The 26,744-nt window shown below is 37.6% G+C and overlaps 1 protein-coding gene across 4 annotated transcripts in view; it reads right to left on the bottom strand.

The window, feature by feature from the left end:
• Nucleotides 1–3,913: 3,913 nt before the first annotated feature.
• Tnpo1 (transportin 1) overlaps nucleotides 3,914–26,744 on the bottom strand; it is an 85,051-nt gene continuing 62,220 nt past the window's right edge. For all 4 annotated transcript variants that reach the window (XM_052160073.1, XM_052160075.1, XM_052160076.1 and 1 more), the window contains exons 12-25: nucleotides 25,425–25,577; nucleotides 24,538–24,763; nucleotides 22,809–22,980; nucleotides 21,237–21,323; nucleotides 19,840–19,947; nucleotides 19,561–19,719; nucleotides 19,396–19,483; nucleotides 17,767–17,865; nucleotides 17,433–17,528; nucleotides 14,801–14,876; nucleotides 13,857–13,956; nucleotides 12,236–12,310; nucleotides 11,329–11,472; nucleotides 3,914–9,500 (exon numbers count right to left, since the gene is read on the bottom strand). In XM_052160073.1, coding sequence (XP_052016033.1) covers nucleotides 11,365–11,472; nucleotides 12,236–12,310; nucleotides 13,857–13,956; nucleotides 14,801–14,876; nucleotides 17,433–17,528; nucleotides 17,767–17,865; nucleotides 19,396–19,483; nucleotides 19,561–19,719; nucleotides 19,840–19,947; nucleotides 21,237–21,323; nucleotides 22,809–22,980; nucleotides 24,538–24,763; nucleotides 25,425–25,577 — 1,547 coding nt within the window. In that variant the 3' untranslated portion in view covers nucleotides 3,914–9,500; nucleotides 11,329–11,364. The remainder of the gene's footprint in view (nucleotides 9,501–11,328; nucleotides 11,473–12,235; nucleotides 12,311–13,856; nucleotides 13,957–14,800; nucleotides 14,877–17,432; nucleotides 17,529–17,766; nucleotides 17,866–19,395; nucleotides 19,484–19,560; nucleotides 19,720–19,839; nucleotides 19,948–21,236; nucleotides 21,324–22,808; nucleotides 22,981–24,537; nucleotides 24,764–25,424; nucleotides 25,578–26,744) is intronic.

Here is a 26,744-nt window from a genome sequence, read left to right as displayed (position 1 = left end):
GTTATGAGGTACCATGCATGTGCTAGAAATTGAACTCAAGAGCAGTTAAGTGCTCTTTTCATAAAAATGTATTTATTATATGTATAGAGTTCTGCCTGCATGCAGGCCAGAAGAGGGCACTAGATTTCATCATGATGGTTATGTTTCACCATGTGGTTGCTGGGACTTGAATGCAGGAAGGTGAGCCATCTCTCCAGTCCCAATGTCTGTTTTCTTTACTTACCTTTGAGCGCCAGTGCTGGATGCTTTGTGTCCTTCTAGCATCCTCAGATTCTCCTTCTCTACTTTCTCAAGGATACCTCAGGCCTACTGCAATTATATCCTTGCCTGTCACGCCAAGGTTTGAAGGTCCCATTTGATTTTCCCCTCCATAACACATTCAGTATATTGTCAAAATCCTGATTATTTCTCTCACTCCTCCACTGGGGACCCTGTGCTCAGTTCAAGTGTACCCCTCAGGTCAAGTGTCTCAGTTCAAGCTGAGAGTGTCCCCCTCTGTATTTTTCATACACTGGCAGAGCCTCCCAGGTGACAGCTATGTCAGGCTCCTGTCAGCAAGCACTTGTGGGCATCCACAATAGTGTCTGGGTTTTGTAACTGTATACAGGGGATGGTCTTTGGATGGTCTTTCCCTCAGTCTCTGCTCCACACCAAGGAGCTGAAGGTATTTGCAGCCCCGTAGGAGGAACAATTTGAACCACCAATACCCCCAGAGCTCCCAAGGACTAAACCACCAAAGAGTAGTACACATGGAGGGACCCATGGCTCCAGATGCATATGCAGCAGAGGATGGCCTTGTTGGACATCAAGAGAAGAGGCTGTTGGTCCTTAGAAGGCTAGATGCCCAAGTATAGGGGAATGCCAGGACAGGGAAGCGGGAGTGGGTGGATTGGTGAGCAGGGGGAGGGAGGATGGGTTAGGGGATTTTCCTGTGTATGTGTGTGTGTACCAGAAAATGAGACATTTGAAGTCTAAATATAAAGAATGTATCTAATTAAAAAAATTCTAATTATTTCACATCCAATCCTTCCACCTTTCCCTAGTACTGTCTGGACTCATCAAACTCTCCTCCAAACATAACAGCATCTGCCAACCCTGCTTCTACCTTAGTGCTATAGGGCACTTACCATCAGTTGTGTCATTTCCTACCTGTCTACAGAGGCCTTTCCATTGGCTTTTGGTTACTTTTTTTTTTTTTTTTTTGGATTTGTTTTCAAGACAGGGTTTCTCTGTATAGCCCTAGCTGTCCTGGAACTCTAGACCAGGCTGGCCTTGAACTCAGAAATTCGCCTACCTCTGCCTCCCAGAGTGCTGGGATTACAGGTGTGTGCCTTTGGGTTACCTTTTATTTTTTTTAATTTTTTTATTTTTTTAAGATTTATTTATTTATTCTATGTAAGTACACTGTAGCTGTACTTACCACACCAGAAGAGGGCATCAGATCTCATTACAGATGGTTGTGAGCCACCATGTGGTTGCTTGGATTTGAACTCAGGACCTTTGGAAGAACAATCAGTGCCCTTAACCGCTGAGCCATCTCTCCAGCCCTGGGTTACCTTTTAAACCTTCTTTCTCTTCCTTGCTCCAGACACTTAGGTGATATCCAAATATGTAACCATCCAGGCCGTGTATCTTTGTTTCCTTACTTGAGACCATCTCCCCCAATGGTCTCACCAACAGCCTTACTCACTCCTTCAGACTTTTTCTTAAATGACATCCTCTCTGGCCTCCTGTGGCGAGAAACCAGTGCTTCCCATCACCTGCAATCTCTACACTAGCTCTAACCATGCAGCATGCTACTTTACACGTTTACTCTCCACAAAAAACGCTAATCCTCGCGTGACTAGGAACAGTGTCTTCAACATAAGACTTGGCTAACTGTTAAATCTGCAATTCAAAACATACTTCAAACATACATTCATTAAACTTCAAATTAGAAATCTATACCATTAGACTACAACTTACAGTACACAAAGTACTGCTGGCTATAAAAATTTACAGATCATATAACCTTGTTTTAACCACTAGTTTTTGGCCTGACCATTCCACCAAAAAGATTACTGCAAACAAATGACAAATGTTGAAGCAACCATACAGCCATCACTAGTACTCTCAGTTAAGTTCAGAAACAATATATGCATGTGCAATAGGACCATTGTAGGCACTGTAAATAACTTAAGTATTATATAGCTACATTTATCTAGCTTAACTGACAAATCTGGATATATTACAGCCTAGAAAATTAACACATTACTAGTAAAAGACATTAATCTTTTTTTTTTTTAAGGTCCTCTCTATTTAGTCCTGGTTATCCTCGAACTTGCTATGTAGACCAAGCTGGCCTTGAACTCTCTCCTTCTGCCTCTCCTCCTAGTGCAGTTGTTCACTTCTTTAAGAACCAATATAAAGACTGAGGAGGAATACTTGGAACGGTCACAGTAAGACTGCTCTAACAGTTCCTGGAGTGAGCTGCACAGTAACTAGAACATCCTCACACCACCACCAGGGATTACAAGTTGGATTAAACTTCCAAACTGTCACCTGCAAACTGTAATAAGAAAGAGACATTTCAGAAAATCACTACAGTTTTACAAACTAATGTAAGACCCAGAGAAAAAGGACCACAGTGACAGTTAGGTCACAGTCTCTCCCATTGTCAAGTGCACAATAAAGACAGCACATCTAAGACCTTTATCTTTTCCACTGCCCCTGAATAATCACATAAAATGTAAAATTGTTCATGTCAGATTATGAACTCATCACGAAAATGCCAGTTCAGAAATGTATAGACCCATTCACTCAATGACAGAACTGTCCTATCAACTGGACATTTCAACTGTCCTATCAAAATCATTTGAATAAAACTAGTAAGACTGCAGTTTCACTAAAATATCAATATTCTTTATCTTCAGAAACAGTTGCTACAGGAAGCAAATTAAAATCCCGAACAGGAGCAGCCTCCATGAACTTCTCCCTCCCACGACCTTACCCCACTCCCTGGAATCTTAAACTCCTTCTTCAAGGTGTTTTAGAGAACACAGTATCTCATTCCATTCAACACAAACTTGTTACCTCAAATATTTAGCAAAAGCAAAGAAACTCAAGCTTCACTTCGTAAGTTTCTGGGTTGCAGTGACTCATCTCGGGCCCCATATTGTTCTAAGACCTTCTATATCTCAAGATATAGAAGAAAAAACCCACTATACTGTGTTTACACATATACCCACACTCTGGAATGTATCAATATATTTAAATTTTAACTGGCAACATGCAATTACATTAGGGGATTACAACCTAAAGAGGAAATGACTTGAAAGTGTTAACTCGAAGATTCCTAAGCCTTAATTTCCTGCAGAACAAAAGCTCTAACCTGGCCTGACCCCCAGTACTGTGTCGCCATTCACTGTGGCTGCAGCTTCACCTTCAGCCATTTCCCTCGGTAGAGCAGTCAATCGCCCAAACCTTCCTCAGCTCAGACTGAAAAGCATCAACAGTAGTCAACTTAAAATGTAAGCTGAAGCCGGGTGGTGATGGTGCACACCTTTAATCCTAGCACTTGGGAGGCAGAGGCAGGCGGATTTTTGAGTTCGAGGCCAGCCTGGTCCACAGAGTGAGTTCCAGGACAGCCAGGACCACACTGTCTCAAAAAACAAACAAACAAACAAACACACAAACAAAACAAAACAGTACGCTGAACTTTGATTCTACTGTTGTACGTAAATAAGGAAAAAAAGTTGTTTGGATAACAACAGGTCACACTAATGTGCAAGCTAAGGCAAATCAAAACAAATAAGGACATAATACACAACACTTTAATCCCTGCCCCCCAAAGCCCCACCAAACCTAATAGGACACAAATGGAAGGGGACAAAGGTAAGGTAATTTCTTACCATTAAAAATCAAGAACGCAACGTTTATAGTTAAACAACTTTATTAACATAGTCAAGCAGTGATTAACATTCACATCTATTATGTCACATCATACAAATGTAAATACAAAATTACTACAGTACAATATATATTCTCTGCATGATCCAAAATATTTGGTGGCCCCAAAAAACTCTCTTTAAAATTCAGCAGCTTATCAAAAATTAAAACCGTATTCTATTTAAAATGAAGATCTGTTAGCACAGAGTTAGACTTCAAGAAATATCAATTTAGTACAGTTTGAGAAGTTGCAGGATATGTTTGAAGGACACATTCTAACATAGTGTGGCAGGTACAGAAACACCAGACTTAAAGCTTTTAAGCATACCTCATACAACCTAAGTTGTCAGCAGAAAGATCCAGTTATTTATAACTAAGCAAGTACTAAGTTATTGCACCCAATGTTAACATGAATACTAAGTGTAAAACTTTCATAATATGAAGTGATTTACCACATTTAAGCATCTCTTAAGATGATAATCTACCAAGTAAAATTAATTACATAGTATTATCTAATTATTATCTCCATAAAAAAAAAAACAACAGCGAATCAGTTTGGTTATATATATCTCCACATAGGAAAGCAGTGACACCAAGGTGAGGAAATAAGAGTGGAACCTCTTTATGAGGTGGACATTAGGAGGAGACAACACTGCCTTGCAGGCTAACCATGTTAGAGTAGGCATTTGACAAGATGACTAGACCTGTGAAAGAGGGAATTCTGCAGAATACCAAGCCACAGTACAAGAGTGGTACATATGGCAAACAAAACTCTTACTGAAAGGGAAACTATTAGCTTTGTGATTAGTGATCTATTATTGGCAAATAGATTTGGCTTGGTTTTTTAATGTGCAGAGGTGGGGAAAAGAAAACCAGTTTTAACTTCCCTCAAAGTCATGCATACATTCAACTGCTATGCATCTTTTTACTTCAACACAATATACTCTGGGATACAAACTATAAACAGTTGCTGTAATTATGCTTATACCTTAACAAATGTATAAGTATAATAATTAGGCATTGACAATTATCTATCTATGTATCTATACATATGTAATACCAACAGGGAGAAGATCTGTATCAAGCCTAAAGTTAGTTTCCAGTTACCTAGAAAGACAGGTAAGAGAAGCTAACTTTCATGTGAAACTTAACTTTAACAAGGCCTAGAAGCATTGCCATATTTAATACAGTATGAAATGCACTAGTTGCTATACAATGCTACTGCATGTCATTGAACTAGATAATATTGTTACCAACACAGGCCACTACTGCTCATCTGCCCATCTCAATTATCCCAGGGTGTTAGCCACAGACCCTAGTTTTCTTAGATTCCAATGACCATGTTATTAAACAGCTCTAGCAGCAACAATTAGTGTCCCCCCACCTTGTAATATCTGCAAAAGTAGCTCCACAAACAGGCTGTATGCGCCTGAAGACTCAGGAAAGGCTTACAGCGCAGCTGTGCATGGCACACTCTTCTCTTGGGAAGAATGCTTTGCACTGGTATCTGTTAATACATTCAATATGAATATAATTAACTATATGAAGCAAAAAAATTCCCACTGCAAAGGTGTTAAATGGAGATGAGAGCTGAATACATAATTTAATTCTGGCACCCCAACTTTGCAGAATTTTATGTAGGGAGAAAGGTTCCACTTTTGTATTTTGAGTGTTTGGAAAAAGGAAGGACCAAACTCAACTCATTTTCAGTTGAATCTCCATACCAAATGTGAGGAGAGCTTTTTTATTTCTCTCTCCAGTTTGATAAAACAATTGGAGGGGGAAAAATAATCGACTAACTGGGAAGATAATCAATAAAATACATTAAAACAAAACAACAAAACACCTCACAAACCTCCAAAGACTATTAAGTATGATGATCTTTCTTTATAAACATGTCACCAAAGCAAAACGATACAAGGATATTCACCTGAGATAAAACTTGTATCTGAATATTTCATAACTGAGTAGACAAAGCAGTCAGAGGAAAGTCAGCTGAAATTATTTTAAAATATACATCTGACTCTATTTTTTACAATATATGCAATTTAAGCAATTCAGATCAATGAAAAAGTTTTAACCAAAAAAATCACAGTGTTTATCAATGTTAATTACAAAATGTATGCTACTTGTTTTGTTTTAAGATGTAATGGCTTGGTTAAGTATTCTGAGATCTGAGATCTAAGTTGCATAACAAAATCAAGTAGCAATGATGTAAAGCATCAGAACTGGCTCTAAGGATATTTACAAGTCAGTTATTTTGGAAATAACCAACAAACAATACAAAAGTGATTTTTCTTACACAGTATGAAGTCATTAAAGAGATTAGACAATACAAAAAGCAAAACCATTTCCCGAGTAATGAACACCTGTGGCACTAAGTTCGCTTGCTAATTAATGGGCTGTAACATGGAACTGCCGAGTACGCATTTCAATGACACTAGACACACTTTCTGTTTCCAACTTAGGTTGATCAGCAGCTTTTGTTCTGTTAGAATCCTTCAGAGAGAGAAGCTCAAACAGGAAAAAGAAGGCATATATAAAACAGTAAACACTGACCTCCTGAGGTTCCTACAACATAAAAATTCAAGTAGAAAATCTACATCCCTCAGCAGCGGCCATCTCTGCAGCTGAGCACACTCAGAGCAGTTTAGTGTGTAAGGAGCAGATGAAGCCAGCCGTGCTTAAGCATGCCAAGAGGCAGAAACACTGGAATGTAACAATGACAAACTCACAACCTCATAGACATTTAGGCAACACTCAAAACTATCAACACTGCACCACAAGAATTAAGTTCTTTATATATATATATATATCCCATGATGTGTTACGTTTCATCAGAACAACAAATGCTAACTCAGCGCTGACCTTAAAAAACTTAAATGGCTTCTGCAAATTCCTGTGCTAATATACTATGTGGTCTAAAATATATAAATCAAGAAGAAACAATAGCCTCAACAGGGAAAGCTCCTTTAGAAAAGAAAACCACCCTAGTTTTAGGTTGTAAGTCATATTTACTTTAAGTTTCTATTTTAAAGTTATTAGATTTAGAAACAAATTTACTATAAAGCCAAATATTGTTTATGAGCCTGCATAACTGCTAAACTGGAAATATATTCTTAATTAGACAGGTTATAAAATTGCCTTTATGTAACAGAAACTTGTTTATCACAGGTCCAGAAAACTTTACTTTGCTTCCTATGCATTAATGGAGAAATGTGGCTGTTTCCTTATTACTTATGTAAGACTATCTCCTATATTAAGTTCCCAAAGTATCTGAAGCATTGCAGGGTATACTACAACCTAAGGATAAAACAGCTATTCTGCTCTAGCTTTAAAGGCCAACTTAGAAGCAAAATTTAAGATTCCAGTAAGGTAATGTACTAAAAAGTGAAATACCACACACCCTTGAGTCTAGCTTAAAAATTAAAAAGGAAAGACTGGGCACTGTATATGGTTTTATTTCAGGCCCAACAGACTGAAATTTGCAAAGCCAAAAGAAAAGAAAGTAAAAGAACATGTTAAAACAAACATATACACAACAACAAAAACCCTTTTGCATGGTACCATGCATGTGAAATGTTTGAAACCTGTCTTTATGAAGTCACACACGTGCAGCTCACACTTCAGTGCCACGGCCGTTATCAGTCACTTTATAGAACAGAGCCATGCAAAGAGGAGCAACTGCCTGTAAAAACGGTTATTCGGTATTTTTTTCTGCAATGCAAAGGTGACAAATTAAAATATAAAAAGGCTGTTATGGCTTAACTTTTTTTTTTTTGCAGATTAAATATGCAGCATTGAAAAATGGAAAGGTGTGGCTTCATCTCTGACCAGCAGAGCTAAAAGGAAAAAATCTCTCCATTTTCCTTCATCATCATGGGATACACACTGCTCAGGCAATCCAAATTAATAAAGATTTGCACTTTCATATGGACATAAGATCAAGTGTACCAGTTAGGGTCTTCACATTCACAGTATATAAGAAAATACACATGGAAGGAAAAGTAAAGGGTTAACTTAACAAGGATTTATTCACAGAAATACATGTAAGTAGAGGAAAAAAATAACAGAAAAGCCAAACAAATGAAATGAAGAGGATCCAAACCAACTCTCAGTCTGTAGCTTTGTATGTGCCCTGTGTGCATACATGTACTTAGGGCACAAAGGGCCACCAACATGCGCCAATACAGTGTAGGAACCCTGCATCACATCCATTAACTTAAACATATCTTTAAGATCATGCTTCGAACAAAAATAAAAATAAAGAAATTAAAGGAAAGTTTAGAGGCAATATGTTGAACGGGTATAAACATTGAAATATAGCAATCATGTTTCAACTTCTACAATTGTCTTTATGTGCCAACTAACATTTATGCAGCCTTTTACAGATCTTTTATCATGTAATTTGAAATTTGATAAAGTTCCTAGTAGTATATAACCATGCAGAAAGCACACCACACTGACAGCACAGAGGCAAAGATTTTGCACAGGTTTATCAGCTTTCCACATTGTGCAGGTTACACACAATACAATATCAATCTTATTCCTAACAGATCCTAAAAAGATATTTCAAGGCCTAGCTGTAAACTACAGTACTTTATATATCTATATTCTTAATAAAAATAAAATCCACGAATCTTAAAAGGAATTTTTAAATGCAGGGCTATATTGAACTGGTAAACGGCAACCCAACTGGCGCAACATAGGTAACTGAGTACCAACCGCACTCTCTGAGGCAAGCATGCACGGTCCCACTAATGTACACCACTTTCAATCACTATGAGCCAGAGCGCATGCCTGAACCTTAAAACTGCACCTTAAGATAACGTGTTGGCCTAGAAATTAAATCTAAGAAGTACAACCATGAAATTATATCCACTAACATTTTAATGTAAGTTAGATGTCACCTTTGTTTGACCCGACCCATCGACCCCCCCTGCCCAGCCCGCAAAGGTAAAGAGTGGCGCCGGCACGTCACAGGGTGCTTTGTTGTTCAAATGTGTTTCCTTTTATTTCCAACTTTTTGGGGGTATCTTAAATTGTAACTTCCAAGAACCTGCTTCTACTAGGGGAGCAAGCTGATTTTAACTGTTAGTTTTAAGTACTTCTTCATCAGCATGCAAAACAAGGCCCTGTAACCTGGGAAATTTTATATAAAGACCTTTAATAAAAGCTGCCTTACTGCTGCAGCTTCCCACTCTTAGGCATCCTGTGCTGTGGACCGTGGGGTTTCCTTCTCCTTACCCCTAGCCATTGTTTATGTGGTTCTTGTTTGGTACAATTCCCCATAATATTCCAGAAAGTACTGTTCTGTGAGTAGACTGAATATTTTGCTTCTTCACATCCAGTGCGGAGTTGTAATTGGAGACAGATTTCCACCCACAAAGACTCCAGATGTTAAAACATTTCCCAACATCGACTTAATACAGTGACGGCAACACCTCCCTCCCGCCCCTCCCAGTAGGGTTGGGATTGTACTGTATTCCCTACTGGTTTACCCTTCCCCCCTGTAAAGGGTAACATTTTCCCTGGGTGCAGAGGCTCCCATATAGTCTCCAAGACTGACGGACCTGCAAAAAACAAAAAACAAAAAACAAAAACAAAAAATTTTATCTTTAATACCTTTCTCTGCTTCAGCGCCAATGGAGCATAAAACCAGTCCAATAACAATGCTATCTTTAGGAATAAAGAAAATAAGAAATCGGGCAAATTAACTAGCATCATGCTATATTCTTCTGAGACTGAACAGTCTGCATTGGGTATGAAGGCAAACACACACTGGTAACACACAGACTATATATAATGCTTCATATGATCAATCCTGCCTTGCATGACGTCACTTATCTTTACTTCTTTTAGCAGAATGCCCCTAAATCCAAACTGAACATTTCCCGAATAATGTCACTTTACTATCTTAAAAAATAAAATCATAATTTAAGATAGTCACTTTCCTTTTTATCCAATGTTTAAGGAAACAAATTCTAATTTTACTGTACGAGGGAGGGTCAGAACATGTGGTAATATCAAAAAATAAAATTTAACACCCTTTTTCTTGATGATCTTAGTTCTCCTTCCAACCCTATTTAATTTGGTTATTTTCTATATTCTCAGGTAATGTTGCTGTTGTGAAGTTTTTAAATTGCTAACACAGTTTAATATGAAGACAGACATAAGAAATCAAGATTATTGAGTTGGTTAAACCAATGTCTGGTAGTGGTCCTTTCACAAAAACACTACCAATCAAACTTGTCAAACTTTGGACACTTGGTAAATGCTTGTCTGAGCTTACAGTGGATAATTAATCCACCAGTGAAGTGCAACCAGGCCCTGCCCTGCTGCTTTTGCATGGGAACACAAAGAAGCAAGAATAAAGGACATGGTGCCACTTTTAAATCTAACTAGGAAACACTATTTCCTACCTCATCCAGAAGCAGGCTCAGAAGCCTACTTGGTGGTAGCACCAAAGAGACAAACTATCAAGACTTACTAGCCTAATACTGAATCTTTAGAGCTAAGTCATTCCCCTCTATTGCATTCTTAGGACCCGAGTAAGCAAACACTGAAGCTGAGGGCTCCTCACTAAAGTGGAACAATACAGAGGGCCTAGATAGTCTGAGGATACAAACTTACTTCTACTCCCTTCTAGGCTAGCTAACTTAGATAATGAATCTTTAAGGCTTGCTCAGATTAAACAAGCAGCTAGCAAAAAACAAAATGAAACAATCCCAACCCTTGTGATGTAAAAGGCACTTCAATTTAGTAAAAACACATTTTTATACATTTAGTGTGTCCTTTGGTTTTCCGATAGGTCTCAAGGTTGTGTTCAAAACCTGAAAACTTTTACTAGCTCACTGTACTAGTCCAAATAGTGAACCAGTGTATGTATGTAAGGCAAACACACAAAGTTCTGTTACTATAACCCACACACAGTTTAATTCTCAACACTCCGCACCAAGGGAACTGGAGCTAAGCAGGCACAGCTGTTAATCTGGAGCTGTGAACTGAGACATCTAGAGCAAAAAACCCAAAGCACTTGGCTCTGTAGGTCTTCAAAAGAATGTGGGTGCTTGACACAAGGGTGTCACACCATCTACTCCCAGAATTCAGTTTCAATGTTAAATGTGTTTCCTTAAAGGTCATAACATAAAACCTCCTGTCCTTGCCATGTTTAAGATTATAAAATAAGCCTTCAAAAACGAACCACTTTTGCTACCCCCTTCCCCACCACCATGACTACCGCCCTTGTATGGAAAAAGAGACTGAGAAGGGTAAAATAATGTATAGATATCAAACTAATGTACCAACCAGAATTTCTGTTCACCTAAGATTCAGGGGGAGCCATTATTTGACCACAGTATTAGTCTTTCACTCTGAAAATTTCTAAAACTTGTAACTTACCCTTAGTTTTGGGACTGCAGCTTAAGGGTATTAGATTTAAACACCATAAAAAGCTGCAAGACGCTCTTTTAAGGGAAGAGGAAACTGGTCAGAGAATCGCCTCCAATTTTCATCCCCAACTTGATTTTTAAATCCATGAAGGATCTGCAAAGAGTGAAAAGCTATTAACTTATTAATAAAGATAAAACCTCAGATCTATATAGCTTTAGAAATTATTGATGTTAACTATGGTTTTTAAACATTTCAAATAGTAATTCTCAAACTTTGTTAATTAAGCTCTCCCCCCCAATGACTCAACCAAAACCACCTCTATACTTCATGTTTAAAACTTAGGCAGTGTCCTTAGCAACATGATGTACTCAAGAAATCTGATATCAAATTAAAAGAAAAAAAATCAAACCAATCAAATACAAATCTATCTATAATGGGTAAGATAAAAACAATGTTGGGTTATTTCAAAAGAGAAATATACAAGTTTTTGGGCTTCTGACTATAGATATACTTAGGTTCAATATGAACCAATTCAAGAATGTAACAGTATTGAATTTCTTACTCTGTTACAGCTGAGCACAGACTATAACCAGAAGAGAGTAATAAAGGAAGAACACAGCGCCGTCTCTGTGAAGAGCATTTGTAATTTTAACTTCTATTCCAAATTCATCTCGAGAGCTTCAAGCCATTTACCACAATTGCAGTAGTAAGACAATATACATTAGTAATATTAATTGGAAAAAATATTGGCAAATGTTAATTCCATATCCTAAGATCAAACCAGGTTTCTTTCTTGTTTTTTTGCCAAAAATTTAGTTCAATCAATCAATATTGCTCTGAAGAATTTAAGTTTAAAATAAAGAGCAACTCAAATGTTTCAACTCTGAGTTAACAGTCATAAATGCTTATTAGTTACCTTACAGAACATGTCTCTGAGATCATCTTTTGGGTTAATCCATGATGCAACAGCATCACAAAAAAATATAAAATCCTGTAACAAGCAAGAAGCATTTTAGGTTGCTACTATATTTACAAAATTCAATAAAACACATGCAAATTTCAGAGCCTGTCACGACAGACTTAGCTAAAACAAAAACATTTAAAATCAATAACAACCATTACTGAATTAGAAGTGACTGCTTAGCATTTCTACTAATTCAGTATCTTCTAGTAATTTATATCACACTGGAATTTAATGTCCTACTGCATTTTGTACTAACAAAGAGCAAACCCAACCCAGCCAATATTTAGCATTGAAATAATCTGAAAGTACTAAAGTCAGTAATTACAACAACAATCTTTTGATTAGATTGTAAATAACCTGAAATCATCTGAATTTACACTATGTGTGACTAGTCTGCAATGAAGAAGGGGACTAAATTTAAAAACCATCTTGATACAGTACACAAAGTGTCCTCTGCATGAAGCTCACTCGACTTAAAATAGGATCTTCAAGTCATCTAAACTTCCATATCTTATGTCAAAACTGTAAATAAAGGGCTGAATTTGATGGCTCTGCAGTTAACAGCTGCTTTTTCAGAGGACCTGAGTTCAGAGGTCCAGTTTATGTCTCAGTACCACAGGTTATACATAGTGAGACCCTCTTTCAAAAGAACCAACCAGGGTCTGCAGAGATGGCTCAGGATTAAGAATATACTTGCTCTTGAAGAGGACCAACTAACCAAAACTCAACCAACCAATCAAATAAATAAATGCTGATTCTATATAGATGTTTTGTATTTTGAGTATGTGGTACAGAATTCAATGGTTTCTTTTATGCTGTGTCTGACAAACTGGCAGTTGGCACATTTGATTGAACTCCCACATATAAAACCTGTCACTAAATAACTGTCTAGAGAGGTGTTGGAGACATGGCTCAGCAGTTAAGAGAAAACTAGCTGTTTTTTTCAGAGAACCTAGGTTTGATCCCAGCACCCAAATGGCAGTTCACACAACCCTATGTAACTCCAATTCCAGGAGATATGACACCCACTTCTGACTTCCAAGGACACTAAGGTCCAAAAAGATGCACAGAAATAAATCTAGGCAAAACATACACATAGTTTTAAAAACTATAATTTTTAAAATGTTTAAAGACAACATGAACTTAGGAAATAAAATAGAATAAATAAGCTTTCAAAACAATTTCAAAAAACAAATCAATATTCTATTTTATTTGCTATTTTTAAGTTCAAACTCAGCAAAGCTATATCCATAGACAGGAGGCATGTATCAAGTAAATAAATGAGGTGGATGTGCATGAAAAGGCCCGGTCCAGGAGGAAACAACATAACCTTCCTTTCCCAGTCTGTAAGGACAAGAAACACAGGAGCAGCAGTGCTATCAGGCCTTAGAACTGCAGGTCAGCCCCTAGAGCCTACTTGTTTCTACAGGTTGTCCCGACTTTCACATGTGTGCCATGGCGTGTGTGTGCGCCCATACACACGAAACAGAATTAAAGCCTTGAAATCTCTTCCCTTTAAAATTTTATTCTTTATCCCACAGTCCACTGGAAACAAAGTCCTGTGAACTCTTACTTGGATCACGCCACTGGGATTCACACTGATCATGGTACAAATCCCACGGAAGGCTGAATCTTTTTCTTCATTGTCTCTTATGTTTCTCAGAGAGGTACACCTATTGAATTACAGAGTGGAACTTAGTATTTAAAGTAAAAAGCATAATCAACACAATGCTAATAGAAAGTATTTAATGGAATAGGCATCTCAAGAGATAATGGTCATACTACATTTTCAGAAAGCTTGACTTTCAGAAAAAAGTTTCTCATATTCCTATACTTCTGACTTGTCTCATCTCAATAGTGTTAATAGTAAATCTATAAAAACAGACATAGTTCTTACATAAACTATCAGACTGAGACAAAAAGAGTATATTACCAAATTATTTTTAAAAATTGTTTTATGTCTTGTATTCCATTAAACACTACTAAAAATGATTTGAATTTAAAGAGTATCAATTGAAAGAAGCAGAACACAGGCTATACTGTCACAATATAAACTATTACTATACACTTAGGGTGTAGATGTTTAACTCTGACATTAACAAGCAAATAAGATTTTATACGTAACAAATTTAAACATGTATTTAATGCAATCCAAGTTTCCAAATTAATTCTAAAAGAAATGTAATGCAAGAACCTAAATTTATAAAAATTTGCATGCATCTTAATTTTTCTGGTGGATATTTAAATGCTTTTATGTATAATCAAGCTTTTAAACACAGCAAGCATGTGACAATCTTATCCCATGCATCCATTAGTTGTTAGCCACAACATAAAATAAATATACATGACGATACTACTGAAAAACCTCACAAACCTGATAGGACAAGATTAGTCACATGGTTGGCAATGATTAAGGATTGTGATTTTTGTAACCAACTGAAAATATATCTAAAAGTGAGATAGAGAAAGAAAGAGTGAAGAAAAATGAATTAAAAAAAAAGATTGAATAATACACACCAGGGTCTTATAAACTGCTGTAGCATGGGGGCCACCTCTTGAGGACAAACGTAACCAAGACGACCAATTGTTATTGCTAAGGTAACGCAATCACGGTTATACACCACCAAACGCCAACCAAGACATGAGCAAATGAGGGGAAGGAGAAAAATAAAGAAAAACAACAAATAACTCAGAAACAGAAACCAACAGAATTTGTGTATGATAATAAACATAAGATCTCACCAGTGCTGGTTATTACCACCCCCTGATGGAAGGGGCAGCAACATATATGGTATACTCTTAGAAAAGGAAAACAAAAGGAATTAAAGTAACTAAAGATTGAGAGAACACCAAAAACCATCAAGTGTTTTTCTCGCTCACCTAAATGTCAAGTAGGCAAGAGCTGAGCGATTATAGTGAGTGGCCTAGAGGATCTTCATTCAAAGTCACTCAGCACTGCAGAGAATGAAATCTCTCCTGAGAAGTATCAGGAAATGTGATTTATGAATAGTCTATTCAAACATCAATCTCTGTAGCTGTATTACTTCAAAATTTCAACTTTTTGTAAGAGATTACAACCTTTAAAAATCACCTAGGGATATTAACCCAAATTTTGGTAGCTTTTAAATTAACTTTTCTCAAACTAATGGGACTTTGTCGCTTGTGTCAAAATCAGTTGTCAGACATTAAGTACCATGGTGGTATTGCTCCACCATATCAGATTCCATTCTGACTATCCTCTGGTAACTCAGGTAACAATGCACTAGCTTCTTTCTAATCACATACAAGATAAAAGTCTAGCAGAGGAAATAAGTTTACACAGTCCATTGTAATGACAGCTGATATGGTCTACAGGGAAAAGGGCCTATATAAAAGGCCTGATACAAAATAGGTAATACCATAGTACATTATCTGATTTTTATAAAAATTGAAGTGGGAAAACACTCTCCATCAAAATTAAGGAATTCCTAAAACGTACAAAGAGCTAAAACAGCTGCAACTCAGAACTGCATCTTGCAATTCAAAAGTACATACATGTAAATACATTTATACACAACGGGTAAAATACAAACAGAAAACGAACTATGAGGTGCTTTAATGGTGTTCTCTCAAAAACTTACAGGTTAACCTTTTATAAAAAAAGGGTGGGGTTGGGGGATAAAGAAAAATGTTTAAGGATTACTTGAAGCAAACTACACAGATAATACTAAAATTCAGCAGATTCATATGAAGCAAGAGAAAGAAAACCTATGTTCAAAAGACACGAACTATGCAACATTCTCATTAAACAGGCAAGTGAGAACAATCCAATGAGACATGCGGGAGCAGAGGATGGGCCACTGACAAAGTTCAGTGCAGGATATACTAGTTGGAAAACAAGTACAACACACTACGGGATTGACCTCAGGGAATAGTGAGGAGATGGTAGTTAAATTGCTAAAATGTATGTTGATTTTAATAGTTTAAAACCCATTGTTTTGGGCAGTAATTTATGTAGCCACTTGTGACAAATCCGGAGTGGTATTCAGCTCATCAACTTGTACCGCATTATCGGGCTATTTTATTATTACTTGGGTGTGATCATGCCAGAGCATAATCTGATAAAGCCAATTTGTTAAAGAAAATATAAAGACATCCACCAGCTGATATCCCACAAGAAACTTCAGCATACATTACACTCAACATTTATTTGCAGTTATGCATTCACATTTAAAGATAAATAGAAACTTCAACAATATTTTTTATAATAGCCAAATATTTCCATTTTGAATGTCATATATAGGTACTGCTTTCTAGAAAGATAAAGATCTGACAAGATTTCAAAACCACACCAAATATAAACTGTTAAACTTTTCAAAAAAAAAATGTAATTTACTTTGAAATAAACAGTACCCATACAGCCAATCAGCCAGATAACTGTTCAATAATTAAGATTTCCTTCCATACCAATAAACATTATAAACTGTAGTTACTGTGTAATTTAAAAATGAAATTAAATTACCTGAAAACTTTCATATTTACAAAACCTTATTTTAATCTTAATCCAGTTATAGTGGTAGGGACTCACATTAACTATGAAGAAACTACTAGAATCATCACCTCAACATATAAAGAAATGTCCCTGAACAAAAATGAAACTTAATATTAATTAGCAGCAGTCGGAGAGGGTGAAGGGAGAAGGGTGGAGTCACCCTATGTGTGCTACTGTATGGAAGGCATTCTGTAACACCAACATGCTTTCTACAAATGCAGGAGAGAAACAAGCCTCTGAAGAAAAACCCCACTGGGAACCACTTAAGCTCCTGGTTTAAAAAGATTTTAGGAAGAATACAAAAATTCAGCCAATCAGTTGCTAATTACAATCTATTTTTGACCCTATATAAATTATTGACTCCACAATTGATCTTATATTCATTGTATCTTAGCAAAAATACATTTTAGAGTACTAAACTAGAATTTGTAGAAAAATGTTTTTTTTCCTCAATGTTTCTGTAAAGTGGCTACGGAACATAGCTAAACTAAGACATCATTATCAAGAATTCAGATACATGGTAGATTTTTCAAAGCTAGCTTTGCTTTGGTTTCTCCGTGCATCTCAGTCTAAGGCTAAGAAGCCGACCGTCCCCATCACGCTTGTTTCTTGTGGTACCTGTGTTCTCCAGCAGTGTCTTTGGGGTGTTGGGTCTGTTAATGATCTCCACAAGCTGGTGCAGCACCATAGGGATGTACGGCTGCATCTCTATACCTATCACACCACAGCGAGAGAGCAGAGCAAGAGAATGGTCAGACACCGCACAAAGCTGGCCTTCCCTTAGAACCGTGAACAAGGCAGTCAGTGAGTCCTTCTCTTCCCTCCCTCTGTTCCCTCCTCCCCGCTCACTCAGAAACTTAAAAAAAAAACAAACAAAAACAAAAACAAAAAAACCCCAGGAAACTAAAAATAAAACAGAACAGTCGCAAAATGATTAAGGCACACAGCTCACCCATTTGAATTGATATCTCCCCAATTGCCCAGGTGGCATTGTTGCAGACTGAAATAAACTCTGGATTTAGATTGGTTCCCAATATTGGCATGAAATCAGCTAAGAAAAACAAGAACAAAATAGAATAAAGCTATGTAGTAAACTCATCAACAGCAGACTTACTTTTAAAGGAAATATAGATAGAAACTGAAATCTTCGCTAATTCATAAAATATAGTATCAATTCTTAAACTGATAAAAATATGCAAATAAATATTTTTAAAGGAACTGTTAATGCCTTCTTAAAACTACAAGAGGTAATACCAGACTACTGAACTTTCATATGAGGCCTAAATACACTTCAGGTAGCAGCTCCCCATTGTATTTATTTTTATCTTACATCCTGACTGTCTGTCTGTCCATGCAGACACACAAACATACACTAGTAATACTAATCTATGTTAAACACAATGTCTAAATACTGTAAAATTCCATAGATAGGAAACCTGATCCAGGTTGAGAACCACTATGTATTTAAGAACCATTGTGGCTGCTAACATTACCAAAAAGAGGGATAGCTACTCTCCAATTATCTTCTAAAGAAGTATATAAAACTGAAGCCAGAGAGAAAAATAGTGGTTAAAAGCACTTGCTGCTCTCTGAGGGCACCAAGATGCAGTTCCCACCAGCTATATTAGGTAGCTCAAATTGTCTATAACTCTAGCTACAGGAAACCCAATGCCCTTTGGCCTCCCTAGTGTGTCTACAGTCTAATAATGCATGATGACATATGCATATGAACACATACAAATAATCTTTAAATAAAAATAAGTATAGAAAACCATCTATAAAAACCCCAAGAAAACCACCAACCAAACAACAAACTCACAGAAACTGATAACTCCACAGACTGCTACCCTAAAGACCAGAGTCAAATGAAGCTCAGAGTTTAGACCCCCGGGTTCATTTATGGCAAACACCGAGAAATGGAGTATGTGTTAGACACCAAAGGTGGGGTCAGCACACTGAAAACAGCTGTAAACACATGGCAATATCTTGGATCCTTTTAGCAATGAAAGACCATTACAAGAAAGAAACAGAAATAAGTTTGAAAATACTAAGTCTAAAGATACCATGGTCTTTGTGCCTATAAACACCAAGCAGCACATGGGAAATGTGGCTTACTATGTTTCAACAAAACATTTGTTACACATTTATGTAAGTAGCTTCTCATCACTATAAATTATAATTTAGAGTATTATACCAAACCATCATTGACATTATTTAAAATCTAGAAATAGTTAAGATTCAAAAGCATATTCCTATTGGGTGTGGTGGCGCACATCTTTAATCTCAGTGCTGGGAGGTAGAGACAGGTCAATGAAGGCCAGTCAGAATTACATAATAAGACAAAAAAAGGGGCAAATTCATATTGTTATAAGTTAATGCTACATAAATTAAACAATTGCAACCTAACATTCTCTATAAACGGATTCCATTCAAACATCCCTCCAGACACAGTGGTAACTCAGTAGATGTTAAAAGAAATGATATAGTTTTCCCAATCCTGTAAAATGAGCACTTTTTAAAAAATAAAACAATTAAAACAGGTAGAACAACACCCCACACCCAAAGAAGAAAACATTCATACCTATACAAGGCTTAACATGCTGAAAGCAAGCTTTAGTCAGATCACCTAGTAATGCAAAAGAACTCTGCCGAACTTCGGGCATTTTATCCTATAAGAAATAAGAAAAAATTAACTTCTTGTAACAACAAAGCATCCGGTTCCCAGTCAGGCTGGTCCTGGTCTTACCTGCATGCACTGGTACATCAGGGTCAGGATGTTACTCCTGGCCACCAGCTGCTCGATGTTGCCTCCCAGGCCCTCAGCCAGGCCACTGAGTAAGTCCAGAGCCACAATCATGAAATCTTTATCTGGAGCTTCGTATTGTTCTGGCTGAGCATTGTTTAGCTGAAATTAAACAGAGTATCTTGTTGCACACTGAAAAAGTGTATATGTATTATTTATACCTATCTTTTAAAAAGTTTGACTGTGAGGAAGGAGAAAATAATTTAAAATAAATGTACATACCATGGCTTGTGCTAGAGTCTTCTGTACTAGGTTTACACAACGCTGATACACAGGTTCACAATATGGAAGGAAGCCAGATTGCAAGGCTGTGGCAACAGATGAGAGGCACTAAAAGAATCAAGCACACACACTAAGTTTTAGATCACAGTAGAGATCTTTTTGCTTTAAAGCAAGCAAAAAGCTTTCATTTATGAACTGGTTCTACAATGCTATCATGGTGGGTGTATCTTCTCAAACCTCATTCATAGTCAATTTGTCAATTCAGAAAAAATTTAAGCTTGCACTGTATCAGGTATTATACGTAATCTAAATATGATTTAAACTGTACAGAAGTTCATCAGAGGCCTGGTCCACAGGAGAGAATTCATACTTGGTACTGTAAACATAGTCAAAAGTTTATGGCTAAGTAGTCAGATTAATGATGCCTTTAACCCTGGACAGAGAAGCTTCTTTTTTTTTGCACTGGCAAGCAGTCAAAGGCTGAGAGTGACTTCTGAATGCTCAGCCCTAAGTGGGACATCTATGTAGTCCACCCCACCAGCTCTGTGACCAACATGGAAGAGAGGTTAGGAAGAAGATAAAAGACAAGAGGCTGAGGAAGACTGCTAGAAAATGCTTTCTTCTGGACAGGACTCTGCTATCACACTCAAGAACTCACAATGGCACAGCACCAAGATAGTCAATATTCTAGAATGGATGGGCGGGGACTGTGAAGGCCACCCCTAGTTAGTAATTGAGGGCCACTAAACAACAGGATAATCATTTTTCTTTAGGGGTGTGGCCTCTGGGAGGTAGCTCCTCCTGCTCTAGTAGATGGTCCCATACCCATGAGCATATAGGAAGACAACATTACTTAGAATCAACAGGTTATTGGAAGAGGAGGAGGAGAGAACACGAACACACACACACACACACACACACACACACACACACACACCCCAAACCAAAAAAAACCCCCAAGCAACCAAAATATGGTGATGTATTCTTTTAATTCCAGAACCTAGGAGACATAAACAGAAGGATCTCTTATCAGTTTTAGGCCAGCCTGGTCTACATAATGAGTTTTAAGACATCCAGAGCTACATGTTGAGACTTTGTCTCAAAAATAAAACAAAGGACTTGGAAGTGGGAGGGAGGCACACCTGCACTCCCCGGAAGGTGGTGGGGGTGGTACTGCAATTTTAGAAGTGGGAAAGGTGATTTGGGTTAAATATGACCAAGACAGATTCTACTGTCAAAGAACAAATTCTCCAAAAATCAAGTTATGTGCTTATTCTACAAGTCAACAGAAATTTTTGTGAAAAACTGCTTTTTACCATATATACATATTTGGTTCAGGACATGTTTGTGATTGAATGACACCGTCAGAATAACTGGACATCACCAGCTCAGCGTACCTCAAGTAAAGGGAAAAGGTCCTTGTCTTCATCCTTTAACATGTTCCATTTCTGGATCAGAGGAGGCATCAGCATCTGAATATATTCCTGTTTACAGTAATGAAAAACAAAGAGCTTCACTACCAGCAAACACAGTCATTGAATCTATAAAAATTACAGCCCATCTGGAGCAACTGTGCTAAATTTTCATTTTAAAACTTATTTTTTTACAGTTTCCTGCTCTATCTCTATTTTTTTTGGGGGGGGGATTTGGTTTTTTCGAGACGGGGTTTCTCTGTGTAGCCCTGGCTGTCCTGGAACTCACTCTGTAGACCAGGCTGGCCTCGAACTCAGAGATCCGCCTGCCTCTGCCTCTCAGAGTGCTGGGATTACAGGCGTGCGCCACCACTGCCCGGCTTCTATCTCTATTTTTAATTCATATGATCCTGATTTAAAGTAATCTATATCCTTTCTTAAATGGAAATGTGTTATCAGTAAGTATCTTAATCATCAAAACCCACTACTTGTTTTTTTCCCTTTTCAAACAGTCTTACTATGCAGTCCTGGTTGGCCCAGAATTCACTATGTATTCCGAGCTGGTCCCAAAGCCAGAGATCCATTTGCCTCTGCTTTCCAAGTGCTGGTACTAAGTGTGTCATCAAACACAGCATGATCCATAACTTGTTAAATCACAAGCTTTTAAAAAAAAAAAAAGATTTATGTATTTAATGTATCTGAGTGCTCTATCTGCATATACACCTGCATGCCTGAAGAGGGCATTAGATCCCATGATAGATGTTGCGAGCCACCATGTGGTTGCTGGGAACTGAACTCAGGACCTCAGGAAGAGCAGCCAGTGCTCTTAACCAAAGATCTCTTCAGCCCAAATCACAAGTTTTATTCTGAAGTGATAAATTATTTTGGGGTGGGAAGAGCTGGCTGTAGCCTATAACATAACAACTGTTGCTTTATATCATCACATCAATTAAACAAAAGGTACAGGCTGTAAAACGTGACCTACAACTAACCAAACCAGCCAATACCAAAGTAAAATAAAAGTAAATCTACAAAGTATCTTGCTCAAATTTTGAGCATAATTTAAAATAAGAGTTACATTTACTGCTAACACATTTCCTACAGTGATTACATAGCTTATCAGATAGTATTCAGCAGAGAAATTGACTTGTTAGAATTCAAACCCTCACCTCATGTTTTACTCCACTAGAGACAAGACAATTCTGTACTGCTATTCAGCATCTTCACCATGTCACTTCCAGTCTCACTTTATACAGTAGACCCCTAAATGCCTGGCACACTCTCGGGAGGAAGAAGAGTATGGAGATGTAGCAGCTTTGATGCCAGTGTTAATGAAATGGTGCTTACATGGAACTAAGTAAATGAGCAAATCCACAGTATAAAATCTCTTTTTCCCTCTTTCCTCCAAACACTTTAAAGTGTATTCACGATATGCTATTACTAATTTCTGTACTAACCATAAATTTATTTCAACTGCTACCTCTTTAAGATTTACATTTTCAAACATGGAAAAGCTGACTGTTCCCACTTCCCAGTCGTTCACCCTCAAGTCCTTACTGGCTTGTTCAGATGGTGTCCCACTGAGTCTGCCAGCGTCCCTATGGCATCATACAGAATGAGCAGGTTCTTATGCTGGTATTTACTGAAGGCGAAGACGAGGGTATCGAGTATATAAGCAAGGTAAGGGACAAGCTCTGTACACGCCTCCTCTTCTAATGTAGCGAAGGCACTAAAATAAAACAAATGAACAAAACAAAAAACAATAAATGAAGTCTCCAGTTTGTAGATGATTACACTTTCTATCATATGCATCTCACTGCCTCACTCTGCATGCTTACTTTGGTTTTAAAATATTTTTCATTAAAAATTGAACCACTTTGTAGCCATTGTGGCTTTGAACACAGAACTACACCTGCATCTGCTGGCACCACTACAGCTGGTAGTCTGGCCTAGCCTCAAACTTGCTATGTAGCCCAGAATGGCCTGGGCCGACCCTCACCTTCAGTCCTGACATGACAGGCATGCACCACCGCGTCCAAGTCACATGGCTCTGAGGATGAAGCCCAGGACTTAGTGCATGTAAATAAGCAGTCACTCTACAAATGGAACCACATCCTGGCCTCAGTTGTCCTCCTTTCATTTTGTGTTTTACTTTACTTTTGTTTTTTATACAGGATTTCTATGTGTAGCCCTGGCTGTCCTGGAACTTGCTCCAGACACCAGACTGGCCTCCAATTTAGAGATCAGTTTACAAAGGCATGTGTCCCCACTGCCTGGCTCCGCCTTTCTTAATATGCTACTGTGGTGAGACCTAAAGCTATTACGGTTCTGCTCCTTGTATTTACTCATTCAACACGTTTACTTGGTGTTTACTATTCATATAGTCAGGGTGCTAGGAATGTAGCAGTCAAGTAGAAGTTCTAGAATACAGGTTTAAAAAACAAAAGTCAGATGGTTATAAAAGCAGAGCTGGGAAAGCACTTGGTAAACCAGCCTAATCTACTAGGCAAGTCCTAGGCTAATGAGAGATCCAGTCTCAAACACACACACTCAAACACACACACACACTCACACAAACACACACACACACACACACACACACACACACACACACACACACACACACGTAGAGTACATAGTCAATGGTGAGCTAGGATGGCACTAAGTAAGTGACCACGCATTTGCTGGCATCTATGAGTATCGGGTCTGATCGCTAGACGGACGAAAGGGTCAATGGTAAAAGCAGTTTAAAGAGTTAGGAATTTAGTGACAGACCCTCCCCAGTTTTCCTCTGCTCCTAGAAACAGAAACCAGTAGGAATGAAAACAAGCAATGGTGATGTGAACAGAGTCCCCAAATTCAACAGAATAACCACCGGTACTGACTCAGGAAGCACAGCACCATTGAGGATGTGTCAAAAGTCTACAGGACATTCTGTCTTCAAGTTATGGTAGTGGACCCATACACTGGAGAAGTATCTAAAATGTTGTTACTCCTTTGAAAATCCACCAACACTTTAGATGACAGAATGAGGAAGAAAGCAAAGGTTTACATCTTTAGCTAAAAGTCCTATTTTGTTTAGTAAAACAGTAAGTAAAAATATTTCCAAGGCCTCCTGAAATGGCAATGTGTAAAACACCCCAGAGATAACAAGCAGTTCTATTAACACTTAACCAACCAAAACTAAATTTCCCATCATAACTGCAGCATTTTGTGGTATAAAAATCTGTTGGTTTGAAACCAGGCTCTCCTCTTTATAACGGACAGTGTTATGAATCTGTCCTACCTGCAAGCAGCTTCTTGTACTCGCTTGTTGCTATCCAGGATACGCTTCAGCAGTTCTGTCATTAATGGCTTCAGGTATGTATCTGGTGGCTGGCTGACTACCCAGTGTGCATAGCGGCTAAGAGTCCAGCAGGTGATGGAACGCACAAGAGCCTTTTTATCAGAAAGGCACTGAATAAGGTGAGGAATGAGCTCGGGCAGGTATGGAATCATGCCTTGCATACAACCTAGGAAAGAACAGCAAGTTTTCAAAAAAGTGCTAAGCTCAACTGTATACAGAAAGGACACAGCATCCATAAAGAAACATTCAGTATATTTCCAGGGCTACAAATAAAAAGGTTGATACTGAGCTATTAAAAAATAATACATCAGAGTTAATTGTTCCTAAGTGTCTTAAAGGAAGTTAAGATTTCATTCCATTTTTCATCATGAAATTTCTGGTTTTCAAAAGTGCCTATAAATATTTTGAGATAGATGTTTATAGTGAAGACAGGACATCATGATGATACTCTGTGCTATCAGGTTCTGAGATTTACCTGGGGAATAAAGGTATTTTAAGACAAACAGCCTTCAAACATTGGATTTCTTTTAGTTTCATTTACTATAGCAAAAGCAGCCACAGCACACGGGTGAACTAGCTGGCTGGAATCAGAAGTGAGCCTGTGATTGGTCATACCCAGTAGGTCACCTTAAGATGGCTTCGGAGTTCAGGCACCTCTTTTAATTGTATGGGTCAATCTGTGTACCACATCTGGCATACAAGCAGAGCCAGGAAGTATGTGAATTTAGGGCCATGTCTCGGCTTACTCAGTTAACAATTCCTCACAGTAGCCTCGTCCTGGCTTTATTACTATCTATCAAAAACCTTGTAATTCTAGCTGGACTTACCTTCAGCAATTGCTCCTAAAACCAAGATGCCAGATTCCTTCACAACCCACTCATGGTGGAAAAGCAATTCTTTCAAAAGGGGCAAAATGTGTGGCAAAAGCTCATCCCGGTAAACGTTTGCGAGAACATCGAGAGCAGCAGCAGAACATTTTCCTGAGGAAATGAACATTGTGACAAAATTAGCCAATTTATTTAAAAACTTTTTTCCATACTTGATTATAGAATTATTCTTTGTGGAAAAAAATTAGAATGTTCTTTCTATTCAACCCAATGCTTCTAGAAGGCCATGGTTATTGTTAAAATTCTGTGGCAGAATATGCTCACTTTAAGCAAAAGGTCATATTTAAGACTGAGTTATACTTGGGGGGCCAGGCATGTAGTGGCATGTTTTCAACCCCAGCACTTGGTGAAATCTATCAAAAGCTAGCATGCTTGACACTGAGTTCCAGGTCAGTCATGGCTACATGACACCCTATCTCAAAAACAAAGCAAATAAATAAACAATAAAACACCTACTTAGTTCTATTTAACAGTTTTAGTAGCAGATAATTTGGGAATCAAGTATATCATTTCTTATTTGGAAGTCAACCAAGTATAAATTAAAAGTAATTATCATATAAAATAATTACCATATAAAATAGAAATAAAATATGCGAGAAAAATTCTTTACAAAGGACTAATCAGGTAAGATTTCATTAACAAGGATATTAAGTATAACATTTTTCAATGTGAACTAGGTATAGCACATAGTTGATCACAAACTTTAAGTCAACAACAAATATCCTGTAACAGTAAAAGCTGCTATATTGCCTATAAGAAACACTCAATCTGTTAGAAGTTTTAATTATTATACAAATAGATTTGCACAACTGAATAGCATATGGGCAAACAAAAAGACATTCTCTGTGTGAGGATACACATAAGAGCAGCAGACTACATATAATCTGGGGTCAATTTTAGAAACCTGGCTTTCCCCCTAAAAGGCTCAATAGGATTTTTTCAGATGTGCAAAGAGCTTCTGGCAGGGTATAAAGGTAAATGGGATATAAGCATTTGCTATTAGTACAACTCTCTACACCACTCTTGAGGAGTTCCCTTCTTACCTAAGGTTACTGGAATGACTACATGTAATATGCATACAAAGTCTACGGCATAGTGCATAGCAAATAAGACATTTTAAAATGTAAAAGGTTACATGTAAAAAAGCAGAATAGAAATTATGTGTTCCACGGTGACATACATTGCAAGACAATTATATAAAAGTTATTAAAAACTCCAATACTTTGAAATTATTAAGAAGGAGTGAGTCCTTACCAGGGT

Source organism: Apodemus sylvaticus, chromosome 16 (assembly GCF_947179515.1).
Source record: "Apodemus sylvaticus chromosome 16, mApoSyl1.1, whole genome shotgun sequence".
Classification (NCBI taxonomy): Eukaryota; Metazoa; Chordata; class Mammalia; order Rodentia; family Muridae; genus Apodemus; species Apodemus sylvaticus.
The sequence above is the reverse complement of the archived record's forward strand: the minus strand, read 5'-3'. Positions and strand labels throughout refer to the sequence as shown.